This window comes from Trachinotus anak, unplaced genomic scaffold (assembly GCF_046630095.1).
Source record: "Trachinotus anak isolate AG129_WGS33_773 ecotype Australia unplaced genomic scaffold, CSIRO_AGI_Tana_v1 ptg000010l, whole genome shotgun sequence".
Classification (NCBI taxonomy): Eukaryota; Metazoa; Chordata; class Actinopteri; order Carangiformes; family Carangidae; genus Trachinotus; species Trachinotus anak.
In genome coordinates, this window is record NW_027273861.1 from 23,266,767 (window position 1) to 23,281,501 (window position 14,735).

The 14,735-nt window shown below is 39.8% G+C and overlaps 1 protein-coding gene across 2 annotated transcripts in view; it reads left to right on the forward strand.

Moving 5' to 3' along the window:
* bcar3 (BCAR3 adaptor protein, NSP family member) overlaps positions 1 to 14,735 on the forward strand; it is a 76,427-nt gene that overhangs the window by 33,459 nt on the left and 28,233 nt on the right. For both annotated transcript variants that reach the window (XM_071486308.1, XM_071486309.1), the window contains 2 exons: positions 175 to 429; positions 8,076 to 8,118. In XM_071486308.1, the coding sequence (XP_071342409.1) occupies positions 175 to 429; positions 8,076 to 8,118 (298 nt within the window). The remainder of the gene's footprint in view (positions 1 to 174; positions 430 to 8,075; positions 8,119 to 14,735) is intronic.

Below are 14,735 nucleotides of genomic sequence, written 5' to 3' on the forward strand. Positions count from 1 at the left end.
AAAGGGACGTATGTGGAAATGTAAGGGAAAACAAAAGGGATAAAGATACATTTTACAAGGATATAATACCTTCTAAAGGGATTTTATAGAGTCCTCACAAATGTTTAGGGTGTTCAGTTTAGTTGAGCTAACTTTAATATTTCTGTCCTCCCCCTTCTCTTCTCCTTCCCCCAGTCTCCCTCCAGGTCAGGGCAGCGGCCTCTCAGAGCTGCCTGCCGCTGCCTACCAGCCAGTCTCCATTCATGGGACTCTGCCTCGACGCAAGAGGGGAGGTAACAACCTGGCCCACGGGAACTACACCTGGGACCCCAGAGCAAACCACACGCAACCACTGGTTTGCGGGAACTTGTCACTCACTCCCGGGCATATCCATAAACCCTTGACCTCTCCACTGGTCCAAAATATCATCGACGACTTCCACGGTTACAGGTAGACACATGTACAAACAGATAAATATGATGATGAGGTCATACAAGTTCTCTTGTCACTGGTGATGCTACCTCTCTGTTGGATGAAGTATTTTTGTAGTTTAATTTTATGTCTCTGATTTGGTCTTCATCATCATCATCATCATCATCATCATCATCATCATCATCATCATCATCATCATCATCATCATCATCAAGCACTTACATCATTATGATTTAGACATGAGTTAGAATAAACATCTAAAAAAACATGCAACAGTAAATGGATGGTGGGATTTAAATACGTGCCCCAGGTTGGCTTGATAAATGTCGGGTTCACAGTAGAGCTGAAATTATTATTTGATCAATCGATTTAATCAGTTAATCAAATAACAGGAAACTGTCATAAAATGTGCTAATCAATTAATAATTTAATAATTTTTTGTTACTTTTTTGGGCATTTTTTAGCCTTTATTAGATAGTGGAAGTGGAGACAGACTGGAAGTGTAGGGAGAGATTAAGGTATTGACATGCAGCAAATGGTCCGACTGGCCAGGAATCAAACCAGGGACTCACCACTCAAGGCATGTGAGTCTATGTGGTATCCGTCTTAACCAATTGGCCCCATCAGGTTGCCCCCTTAATGTAACTTTATTAATCAAAAAGTGACCAAAAATTAAGTTGTTTGTTAAAACTGTTTAACAAAACAGTTAAAACTGTTTCTGTGATAGTAAACTGAATATTTTGGGGTTTTGGGCTCCTTGTTTGCAAAATATAAGAAATGTAAATATGTCAATTTGGACTTTTTCACTATTTTTGAAACCATACAATTAATTGATTAATTGCAGATTATTCCCTAATGAAAATAATTATTAGTTGCAGCTCCACATCCTGCATAACATACATGATATATGTAATATGTATAATATACAGAACAACGTATATATATATATATTTTTTGAAACACTGTAAGTGCTGTGTATCTAAGATCTGTCTCTTGTGAACGAGCAAGCTACACATTCTTAAGAACCACTCAACCCTATAGGCAGTGAGTATTTAATACTCAAAATATATTTGATGGAGTATTTTCACCTCATCATTCTGACTATAGCGTGGCAGCGTTAAACATCAGAGACTTGTCAGACTCTGGGGAAAAAAACTTAGAAAGAGGAGGGAGAAACAGGGTTTGGAGTTGGATGGAGAAAGGAGAGGCTGTAAAACGAGCCCTGGGGGTGTAGAAGTTAGCTCAACTTCAGAGGGAACACACACACAAACACACACACACCTCATCCCTCATCATGTCCTCCCATCTTTCTATCTCCAGTGTTGAGTTACAACAGACTGTGTCTGATGTAGCTAGCTTTGTTAGTGCGTGTGTGTGCGTGTGTGCGTGCATGTATGTGTGTGTGTGTGTGTGTGTGTGTATGTGTGTGTGTGTGTGTAGCCCCCAGCAGTTGGGTTACCTTTGTAGGTCAGGGTGTGGCAGGACAGATCACAGATTACTGTGAACTCTTTGTCTGCTCTCTCTACCTTTCTGCCTCCATGCTGGATACATTTCATATACTGCTGACATACAGCAGGACAGTTTGTCCAGGTCAGATTCAGGCTGCGCAGGTGGTTCAGTGATGAAGAGCATCGTGCTCTCACTCTGTTTTTGGTTCACCCTCCATGAAGTTTATGCAACTTCGGAAATGTCAACAAAGGATGAGAGACAAGCTTGTTGCTAATCCTTAGTCTCAGTTCCAGCTGAGCCATAAATGAGCTTAGTCAGTCTGCAAAAACATCTTTCAGTATCTGAGTAATGTTTGGCAGGTTTCTTCTTTGACATCAGCTAATGTTGGCCACACTTAAAGCTGTCTGGAGATCAGAGGAAAGCACTTGCTAATAATCAAATCAACCTGCTAAAAGCCTCACAGCTACAAAGAAGGCTTTCATATGTGAGTGACAGCGTGCATGATTTGACATCTTACCCACAAATCTCAGTGTGTCCATCTTAATTTGATCTGGATTTACTTGCTTGACAGCTCTTGGCCTCAAGTGAAAGGTTTTGCATCCAGAAATGTTGTGTTTCCATCAATGCTTTGTAATTTCACATTATATTTTCAATAATAGTTTGACCAAAAACTGCATAGTTACATCGCAGCTCATCTCAGGAAATGTTTCCCCCTTGGTTTATATCAAGGATGCACTCTTAGATCATTCTTTCTTCTTTTTCATCAAATAGAAATAAAAGAGACATATAATGATCTCATACTGTCATTATTAAAGGCAGAAAAATACCCATTTTTACATGTTGAACATACAGTCCTTTATGTTGTTGTTGTACTCAGTAAAAAATTCCTTCAGTTGTTTCGAAACTGTACACAGTTGAGTTTTTTATAAAAAGATAAGGGAGTGTATCTATAAGGTATGTAACCACTGGCCAGTTGGTCTTGACTTTCCATTTCTCATGCTGTCAACTGACCTATGACCCCTGACCTTATGTTGCACTAGCTCCGGATTGGTCAGTTTGTTTTTCCGTTGACCTCTGTGAGCATCTTAGCAGACCACCAGGAGAGGAGGGGGAGGGGGAGGCAGACGAGTACAGCAGAAGGAAAGTGGAAAGGAGAAAAAGCAAAGAGAGAGAAAGGGAGGAGTGTGGGTGGAGAGGAGAGAGACTGTCGACACAAGCAACTTCTCCTTTCATCAACATAAATAAGATGAAGTTAAAATCCTCCCGAAATCCCCAATTATCTGTTGATTATACTTGGATTAATTTCTTCCTTTTATTTTTGAATCCACTAAAAACTAAACTAAAAATCCAAGCGTGTTGATGTCTGACAGTGACAAACTGAGGGGGGAAAACAGCAGGTTGTGTTACAGAGGTGATTTAATGCGTCAAATAAAAGGGAGGATGTGAGATGAAGAGGTAAAGGGTCAACTGAGACTCACCTCCTGTTCTTCAAAGAACAAAATAGATTTTCCATTTTAAAGCAAACTCTGAGCGCACAGTTCTATTTGTGTTGTGGTAAAATGTTTGACATCAACACAGAGATAAAAACCTGGAAAGATTTGTCCTGCATTTGAAAGCAGCGGTCGATTGTGCCTGTTATCTGCATCGGTTTTATCCTCAGGCTACTGAGCAAGTGACCTGATGTGTCCCAAATTCCTACAGCACACTAATTCAACAGGGGTTGACTTTGTTTGTGTTTACACTGGAAAGGTGACAAGTGTACTTAAAGATGTCACTGTCTCCACTGAATCCACTAGATTTTAGACTGTGCTATTGTCCTTTGACACTTGTCCTACATTGCACAGTAAATAGGAAACAGTTGAGTGACTCACACCTGAATTTTGTCCCACTTCCAAACTACATACTAACTGTAAACAGTACAGTATGTATTATATTCTTAGTTTCAAAGACGTGTTTCCAGTTAGCAAACAAGACACTAATGAATTGAATCTTTTTGTTCTAACAGGAAAAGACTTGCACTGATTTATGTGAATCAAACTGCTACTTTGTCACTGCCAATTACATTAAAGTGTTTTTTCCAATATTTAATAGTTCTTTTTGTTCCTGGTGCTGTTTCACAATCTGTTTTTTTTTTTTTTTGGTTGTTTTGGGTTTTTGTTTTTTTTTTGCAGCTTTGAGCTGTCAGTTTCCTAAGCTGACTTTTTATGCCTCATTGACCTTCATGTCCATCTGTCCATCTGTCTGGCCATCCGCCCATTCTTGTGAACGGGATATCTCAGTAACGCCTTGAGGGAGCTCCCTCAGATTTGGTGTTCACTTGGACTCAAGGATGAACAGATTAGATTTTTTGTGGTCAAAGGTCACTGCAACCTCACAAAATATGTTTTTTGGCCATGACTCAGGGTTGCACAAGCTAATTAACTGTAAATGCACTGGTTGGAAAAGGCATACAACCACAAGATGGTCATTTTTAATTGTTTGTTTATCTGATAGGGACAATGAATGTTAATGAACATCAGTATAAAATACACGATGTAAACATGCAGGATTGTAGCAGAAATTCTAATTTACATCTGTAGTATCTATGCAGGAAACATAAAACAAGTAACAAAGCACAAATACATTTCTAAAGTACACAAATTAAATACGCAAAATTCATTTTGTTGCATACTGAGTTAAAAATGATCAATTATGAGAATTGATTGGACTTAAGCCAATGTTTGAGATGTGTCTTAAAGCTGGGATATGTAGGACCCTCCCTTATTACAAACCAATCCAATATTTACTTCCCTTTATTGATGGCACAGTTCGTCCAAACGTGGTGTGCCTACGCAGCACCTCCCAACCCCCTGCAGTGGTCGCCCTGGTGCCAACACCACTGTTGGCCCTCTGTTTAGTGAATTCATTTAAATGTGGTTGGGAAAGTCCATGCAAAACCTTATAAATATAACCAACAATAAAATTCTCAAAACCCAATAAATGATATTTTTCCAGTATATTGTAATGATGAAATGAAGGTGATTTTTTTTAAATCTAAAACTTCTAGCTTGATTATTATTTTATCACTTTTCCACTGTGGACACCCAACATACTGCACTACCACCTTATGTGGTAGAATTAATGTGCAGTATTGAATAGTGACACAGATCTAGAGAGTGCTCCAGGAACAAACAAATGAAACATAACTAAAGGAAAGATAAATGTTTTCTTTCTGTCTGTTCACTTGTCATATTCCAAAATCTGTCTGATTTGATGTCCTTCAGTATATGTTCTTATCATTTCCTGTTAGTACATATATTCATTTCATTACTTGTATATTAACTGCTGAAACAGTATACAATGAATTTTAGTGACTAGCATAGTGGATTTTTTTTTACAGTAAATTCAGTCTTTACAGTGAGTCTGTGGATGTTAACAGTGGAAACACACTGACCTCTGTAGGCTGCCTGCAGGCCCTACATGTTGCTCATCAACTCCCTCTGCTGCTTCCCCTGTCAGTCTGTCACTGTCTCTCTTCTTCTCCTCTCTCCCACACACACAAATATGGTGCAGTCCCGAACTAAAGCCAGTTGTGGTCATGCTGAGTATTGTGTGGTGAAGCGCAAAGAACAACAGTAGCCAGAAAAAGACTGTGGCGAGTGCTGCCTACATCTGCCCTCCCTGCTCTTGTTATTTTTTTCCCCTCTCACTGGCTTCTAAAGTTTCGGTCGTCTTTCCTCTGCCCCTCTCTGTGCTGCAGGTCAGTTCTGTGGTTGTAGAAGCAGAAAAATCCAGTGTCTGATGCTGTTTCAGCAACATGGGCAGAAAAAGGCAAAGTTAGCTGTGGTCAGCTTGTGTAGTCTGGAATGGCATCTCATATCCACCACACTTTGATTCACTTCTTCTAGTGCTGAAATCAGGCTTATTAAACTGTTGTCAGGGAGTAAAGATGTAAAAAAAAAACATCCATCAAGATGCAGGGTGGAGAGACCGTCAGACCTGAGTTTAAAACACAGAGTCACCATCAGCTCAAGGGCTGCCACTCTGTTTGTGAGCCTGACCTTTGACCTCTCTGAGGAGAAACAGGAATTCCCCTCAGTTGTAGCACATTCACAGTTTATATGGGTGTTGTCTGGTATTTGGTGATTGTCACTGCAACCATGTGAAACTAGAGAGCTAAGGCAGGGTTATGAGGGGCAGGTGGTTGGTGTGGTGGAGATATAGGACCAGCCGCTGACCACTGACCCCAGAGAAGCAACACATACGACGACACTGAGTGGCCAAAATAAAACCGAATGTCTGCGTTTACATTTGTGGCCAGAGAACCTTCCTGCGTTCTTCCTCCTCTCTTCCTCCGTTTTGTGAAACCACACTAGAATGAGGCAGGTTAAGGCACAAACAGTTAAAAAAACAAAAACAAACTAAAAACAAAACAACATCTGAATGTAATTTCTGAGCATTATAAAAAGGAAGCAATACTTTGTGGAACAGAGGCTGGTTGATGTTTTGCTTTTCTATTAAAAGTCCCCTAATTAAATCCTTTTTAATAATAATTCATTAATTCTAATAATATGTTCTTGACACATATTCATAAATAGTTTTTACTGTTACAATACAATAGTAAAGCAACAAATGTCCACCCCTGATGATCAGCCTTTTTGCAGAGCCCCTGGCAGCATCAGACCCAATTGTTCAGACCAACAAACAGCTGATGTGCCCTCTGTTGTGAGGACAGCTCACTTTAGCTTTGTGTTGATTTACTGGATGTGTTGGATTAGAGATCTGCAGACCTGAAACAGGAGGTGGTGGCCATGTGCTGCTCTTCCTTGGCTCTGTAAACATAAATCTGCAGTCGATCCCGACAGGCCTGAGCACTCCACCTTGTGTGAATTAAGATTGTGCATTGTTGTGAATGGGGGCTTCTGTTCAGTTACATAACTAAGTCCTGCTCATTATGTGAGGCCATATTAAAACTGAGAGGGCTTAGAGCTAAACATATTTGGTTTGGTAAGTAATGGACTGTGCTAATATTCCCGTGGGAACACCAGTGAAGGCTTAGAGGATTTTAACTACCAACCTTGCTAACATAGTGGAGGATTTGAGCTAATTACCTCTTTCACTGAGCCCCTGGCTGTAAGTCTCCTGTAGAGAGACTCTGAGCTTTGGTCAAATACTCAAGAGCCAATATTCAAGGCCAAGCTGGAGAGCACTGGAAATAATAGCATATACACGAGTAGTTCTGTGTGCTGCTGATATTCAAAATGCCAAAATAAAAATGCCTGAAAATGTTGACCTTAAATCAACAGTTTCTGGAAAAAAAAACAACAAATGAAGATTAAAGTTCAGCAGATGAGGAGACACAGATTGAAAATGGCAAGCTGCTGTCTGTGTGGTTGTAAACAGTTTTTGGATGAACAAGGGAATCAAAGAAAAATGCAAAAAGAGATTAATGAAAAAATGCTGCTGGTGTTCTGTGTGTGTGTGTGTGTGTGTGTGTGTGTGTGTGTGTGTGTGTGTGTGTGTGTGTGTGTCTGTGCGTGTCTGTGCGTGTATGTGCTCTAACCTCTCTGTGAATTTGTCAGTGGACTCAGAAGGGTAGGCGTGTGGCTGTGATGTGTGTTATGGTGGGGGAGGAGAGAGAGAGAGAGAGAGAGAGAGAGAGAGGGAGGCCAAGTCAGGCAGGCAGTGAGTGAACATGTTTACCACTGACTGAGAGAAAGAAAGAAAGAGAGAGTGAGAGACAGACAGCGAAACACAGAGGAAGAGAGAGTTTAAACAGTTCAGTGTGAGGTTTGGTTTCACTCGACTCTTTTCTCTCAGACGAACCCGCTCGCAAAGTGGGACCTACTGAATTTAAGACAACATTACCATAATAGTTAACTCGCCTGTACGCCTGCTGTACTGTCTGAGGCCAGAATATGGATAATATGGAGGCTTGTTTGGACCGGTGAAATCTATCTTGACCTTTTTTTTAAAAAGTGCCACATTTCTATTCTATTTCTAATCATCTCCTAAAAGAGTTGGGCTTGAACTGCTGAAGAAGCAGCATCAGCACCAGTTAGGGACCCGCTGGGACACAAACGGCACACTAGTATTTGTACTAGGAGCTAGTGAGGGACTAAAAGTGTAACTGTTCATTGTTGGAGTGAAGATCAGCACCGAGGACGCAGGAGGTCGGGTCCCAGTAGCGAGATGTGTTCTCTAAACCGGACCTTGTCTCTGTCTGTGTTCCCCAGGGAGCCCGCTGCCGGCCCGGATGCCACCGTGGACTACGTTAAGGTAGGAACAGCCATTGTTCTGGTTCAGCAACGTTGCTACAGCAGCAGAAATTATCAACAGTGACCTGGAGTGTTGAGGTTTAAAATCCTGTCTTCAAATTCTTTGTTATTACATTCTTTTTAATAGAAATACTGAAATATTCTTCTTGAGGAACTGAACCTTGAAAGACAGATTACTGTGCCAATGTGTGCACAGCATGTTTTTTTTCACATAGCTGAGCACAGTTCTAGCACATTTACAGTACCTCAGGAACAGATTGTACAGAGATAAATGATGCAGAAACACAAGTAAACAAAATGTTATGTACAACACAGCCAGATTCAGTCTGGCTTCGTAGACAGTGAAGTTTCACTGTTGGTTTAAGTGCGTTCACTACGTACTGCAGTCGAAACATAAAAGTAATACTATTATATAGTCTAGTTGTTATTTAAAACCCATTGATATACTGCAACTCTAGCAGAAACACATCACTTTGGTAGGTGAAATAAAGGTTAAAAGATTTAGTGAAATCTAAGAAAATTAATTGATTCCATCAGTAATTGTAATTGAAGCGACAAACGCTGGATGTGAAGCAGCATTCAGCCACTTCTGCGATGCAAACATCACTCAGAGGAGAAGTTAATCCAATTACCACCGGGCTACAAGGATAGTACACCACTAAATCATACAGACTGCCACCCTGCAGTGGCTGTCACACTGCTGTAAATCATACTCACACACACACCACCTGCGTCCCAGCTTTCCTCCATCAGAGAGGTGACGACTGAGAGGTGATCATTCTGTTGTCACAATATCATCACAATATCATCAAGCTGACACCTAATGTGCTTTACTGTCTGTGTTTTTTGGTCTTTGCCTTTCTTATTTTTGGCCCCATTCTTACCCTGTATAAGTTCTGCTTGATTATCAGGGAAATTCATGTCATCTAAGGCATCAAAAATAAATATAGACCAGGCAACAGCGAATAAGTGGGAAAAAATGAGTTCAGGGTATTTAATCTAACTACATTCGGAGTATCATGCAAATGGAGACGGAAAACTGTTGAGCACTGAAAGGTGGCACAGAAAACCTGGTCAGCTGCTGTTTACTTATTCTTCTATCAGATGTTGCCTAATTTAAATCATAATTGAGTTAATTTCACGCTGCATTTAATGTCAAGTTCTTGTGCTATTTTGTTAAAACAACAATGTTTAACAGTGTGAGAAACTTTCACGTATTGCACAAAAAAACTTTTTTTCGACCCATTTTTTTATGTTGGAAATGAGGAACAATTTCCTACAACAACGCACAGAAATAAATATGAATACAATAAAATAAAAAGTGGGTTTAGCCCAACAACAAGTTTATAACAGGGATAATCAGGCCTTTTGGTTATAACTTGACTTCCCATCCCTAAAGCCCAAGAGGGCTGCCCCATGTCAACAAATAATGAATCAAAAGCAGAAATAGGACATAAAAGTATAAAGAGATGTGTTGATATTGTTTTTACATTGATACTGAGCTCAGGTTCATCAGAAAACCTTTTAACTACACCTACCTCTACTCTTTCTTGCCTTTTTGGATAAATCAGATACAAAGTAGTGAGTAAAGCAGTGTTTGTTGGGTTTCACTGCTGTTTTGGCTGCAAAAAGCAGTGGAACAAACTGTGCACACGTTTCTCTTTCTATTCACTTTTGATGCTTTTAATTTATGGTTCAAGTTCTCAACTTTCTCATGGTATAAAACATCCTCACAGACCACTTGATAACAAACTAAATGACCTCATTTTGACCTGTGATTGCAGTGTTCCTTCAGATTAATCAGTAAAAGTTAGACATCATAGTTAGTTGCACCATAAAAGTTTCATCTAAATTTTATCGCTCTGATTCACTGAGGTTAAAGTTGTGCAAAATTAGTTAAAATGGTTCTAAAATGTCTTAAATTCATTGATTAATCATTTTGAGCCATAAATTGTCCAAAAACAGTGAAAGCAACAGTACTAAATCCAAAGATATTTAAGTAATATTACATAAGATAAATAAAAGTGGCAAATCCCCACAACTTAAAAGTTTAAACCAGAGATTATTTGACAAAAAAAAAAAAAGAAAATATTTACAAGATATTTGCAGGTCTGACTACACATGCTACATCTTTCCTGTGTTTTTCACCGTCTTTGGAAGACCTCACCAACTTTCTTCTCCACCCCCCAGACATCCATCCATCCCTCTCCTCTTCCATCCATCCATCCCTCTTTTCCTCCATCTATTAGCTCATATGTTTGGATGCTGACACCTCAGTGTGAAAAGCAAACTCAGTCCTTCCCACGAGAGCAGGTTGCACATGTGGGAGTCAAACAGCTCTTGTGTGTGTCTCTTTGGTCAAATTAAGGTTGTGTGCAAGTGTCAACAGTGTGTGTGCTCTGGCCGCATATGGAGCCACTGAACCACAGGTATTATATAATATGTGTGAAAGTGTAGCTGTCAGCTCTGGTACTCCAGGTGTGTTTGCATTTCCAGTGTGGATGAAAACACTCACATGCGACCGTGCGTGCGTGCACATGCACAGACGGCAACGAGCAGTGCAGGTGCTCTGCGTCATGTCCCATGGTAAAAGGTCAAAGTACAATAATGGTGACAGTGCAGTGAACCTTGCATTGTTTCGATTGATTATGTACAGTACAAGCGTGTAGGATGGATGTGTGCAGGGAAGGAAGTGTCTGTAGAGAACAATTGCATTAAGATATCCCTCTCTTGTCTGACTGAGGGCCAGTTTCTCTCATTTCCAGAGCTGTTTGATGTCTAAATTCTGCTCCATTAGTCTTTTTCCCTCATAGAAAGGAAGTGTATCTTTGAGCTGATAGCTTGTGGGTTAAATATAAAACCTGCACCTTTACTACTCCACTGAGAAGAAACACAAGCAGGCATAGAAGAGAAGAGATTTTAAATCATTTTTGAGAATGATTTAACATAATTATCAAAGATTAAACTTAAATTCTCATTGAGGAGAAAGTGAATCATTGTTTGAGTCAGCAAATATGCAAAAAAAACACTCAAATAAAAGATACAGCATCTCCTCTGATGTTTGCTGTTCTGCTCTGTTTTTGCTTCCAAGACAGAACAGAAAAATATTTAACTCTGGCTCTCCATAAAGTTACATGTACTTATATTTACATTTAGCACATTGTGTTGCATAACAAATGCAGAAAAATGAGCACAGATGTTTAAACGTCACCAGAAAATATTCAGCACTGTGTGGCTGAGGGCGGCTGAGTTCAGACCGAGGGGAACTGGCAAGTTTCCTTTTCTAAACTAGAGGGAAAAAAACCCAATCTTGAATCAGTAAACTGAGCTGAAAGAGTTCATTTTGTTTAATTGTGTTAAATGAATCAGGGAGAGTTTGTTAACTTGAAATTGTATAAATGAGCAGTAAAACAGAAAAAATACTGTTTTCTACAATAGGTGGCAGTGTAGTACATAATATTTTCTATGGTCTTTGATGACTGCAAAAGATAGAAATAAAGAAAGAAGAAAAAAGAAAGATAGACTATTTCCCTGTTGATCATCTGTGTTCACAATGAACACAACTCTTCTTTCATTGAGCCTCTTCTAAAAGACTCTGCCTCTTTTGCTCTTTCTCTTTCATTCCCTCTGTCTTTGAGTTGCGAACATCAAGTTGCTCTCCACCCTCACGAGAGAGCTTTAAGAAACAATAATGCTCTGTGTGTGTCTGTATATGTGTGTGTGTGTGTGTGTGTGTGAGTGTGTGTGTGTGTGTGTGTGTGTGGTCTCCGGTTGCAGTAGCTTTCAACTCTCAAAGTGGATGACAGTTTACAGCCTACAGTACACACACACACGCACACACACAGAAAGCAACAGTACAGTCACCTGGTTTTTAACAATAATTAAGATGGACTGTAATTATTTGAGATTAGAGCTCAAAACGTCAATTCAGATGTTTACTGATTCAATCATTATAATTTGATTCATTAATTTATTTGTTTCTTCAACAAAATACAGTGTATCATGAAAAGTTAGAGGCGGGTAGGAGGTAAAGATTGACTCTGGTACCCTCTAGTGGTCAATTTAAGGTACTACATTATAAAAACCTTCAGACCTGAGAACTGTAGATGGATCAGCAGTCTGTGAGTCGGTTAGAAGTCCAAACAGCAGCGTGACATTCATTTGGATCATCATACCAGTCTGTCACAAGCCAGCATCGGTTCAAATAGCAGCCAGGCAATCAGCCAACCAGCTGGTCTCCCTGCTGTCCAACTATCCAGCTCCATCGACCAACCAGGGTGAGTCAGTCTGTCCGTCAATAAGCTGGAAAGCCAATCAATCAGTCAGTTTGTCAGCCTATAAGCAGAGCAGGCGGCCAGCAACCACACAATTTGACTTTAGTAACACTGTTAAATTTAGTGGTGATTCCATCTCTGGACTATCCTCCCATCGAACCCTATGAATTTTTGAGGAAATTTAGTCATGTTTGTTTTATTTATCATGCACAGTGTAAACAGTACTATTATCAATCAGACAGGAACAAGACAAAATGAGAGTTTTATAAACGTGATTTAAGCATCAGTAACCATTTTATCGGATTATTGGAGAAGTCAAAAGTGATCAATGTGAGATCTGGGTCACACCCTATAGATTAGGAGTATCAATTTAAACCATCATGTATCTCCGCTTGTTTTCTACATGTCAAACACAGACTGTTGTTTAAAGCTGCTCTGTGAAAAATGCCTATCACAGTGTATAAAAAACTTGAGCTCACTATCTGTTCCCTGGACGAGCTTTGGGAATTTTTAAATTAATACTGAATAGTGTAAACCGTTTACACTGTAGGTGAAAGAGTGAAAACTGTGGTTTGCAAAAACAATGCAGTGCAAACAGTGCATTCTCTCAATATGTAGCATCGTGCTAGTCAGTATACAAAGTGCAATATTGTAAACAAGGATGCAATAATATTATAATAAACTTAAAATATTACTGAAAGTTACTAACTACACACTTCACATGCTTTTAATGTAACTCTCATAAGTTGCAGAGCAGTGAGTGTGAAATGGTTACGTCTGAATCCAAACTTACAAAAGCACAACACCTAAAATTAAGATTTACTGTATTTGGACAAACGTTTTTTCAACCTTCAAATTTAACTGAGTAACATCTGTCCCTTCCTCCATAACTTGCGACACTTATATCAGCTAAAACCATGCATATGCACTACGCACCATCCCCCTCAGCCGTCCACTGTATCTTACACTGCGGCAAAAGCATGAAAACATTGTTGGTTTGTTTTCTTTTTATTGAGCATGAAATGTATCGCACCCTCTGACTATACACATTTTATTGACTTTTTGAGGGCTTGTATAACGTAGGTGTCACATTGCACCAATGACTATGACTGTCACCAACATCACAGTCCATTACTGATCAATGACCCATCACAAGCACACACATCCAGAGGGTGAACGCCGGCATCATTGACATTTCCTCTCCGGCATTAGAACATGATGAATGCTGCCTAACTGGCAGATGGATAGTGATGTGTAGACTGTGGTGATATCATAGCATTGATTCACTATAACCAAACCTCCAACCAGTGTCAGGAACTTGGATGATGTTCAGTATACTGTTTCATTATGAAGTTGATTTTGATAGTAAAGCATGTTAGACTGTACCTGACAACGTAAATAGCTTTACAGTACGTTACATCGGCTCTATTGTATCATCAGATGCAGTTCGAAGCAAAATGTGTGAGATTTATTAACAACACAAAGACGCAACAGAGGACTCACTTCGCTTTGCTCTTTATTTCTTGCTGTGGATTGGAAAACAGGGGACTAATAAGTCCAGTTAGTCCTGATCCTCATACTGTACCTTGTTGCTATGTCAGTGTACATCTCTACTGATTTTCTTCACTTTTCTTTAAGTCCAATTTAATAGTCAGGGTTTGATCTACTCAGTGTGAAAACAGTTCTGTGATGCCTGGTCTGTCAAATGTATATCTCAAAGCCATTAGCAGGTGAGGTCTTTGAGTATAAAGGACACAAACTTGAAGACTAAAACTCTCTGGTAAAAATATCTCAGCAATTATTGGATGGACTGTTGTGACATTTTGTACAGATGTTCCTGGTTCCCAGAGAATGAATCATCATGACTCTGGTGATCAACTGACTTTTCTTCTATAGAGACTTTTGTCCTGTAATAAAAAGCAAAAGAGAGACCATAGGTTGTCTATGCAAGCAGCTTATTACAACCCATAGGAACAAAAGAGGAGGTTAGATGTAAAAGTATAAAGAGCAATAAAGCCTGTATTTGGTGGAGGTTGAGGTTGATGGGTCGATAAACCACAGAACTTTCACACAGGAGGCCACTGTTCATTTCCCCTGTGGAACCGACCCACAACGGTAACTCCATGTTTATTATTCTAACCATGATGATGAGGGTGCGGTACGCTCCTATGGGTCATATCTGATGGGAGGGACGAGCAGTCTATATGGTCGTTTAGGTCGGAGGACCTGTTGCGCCTGGCACCACCAGATGCAGATGATTTACTTGCAACATCATGAGCTCAGCCTCTGCTCAAGATTTCTCTTGTCTCTGCCCCACTGCGCAACAAACAACACTTCTAAAGTA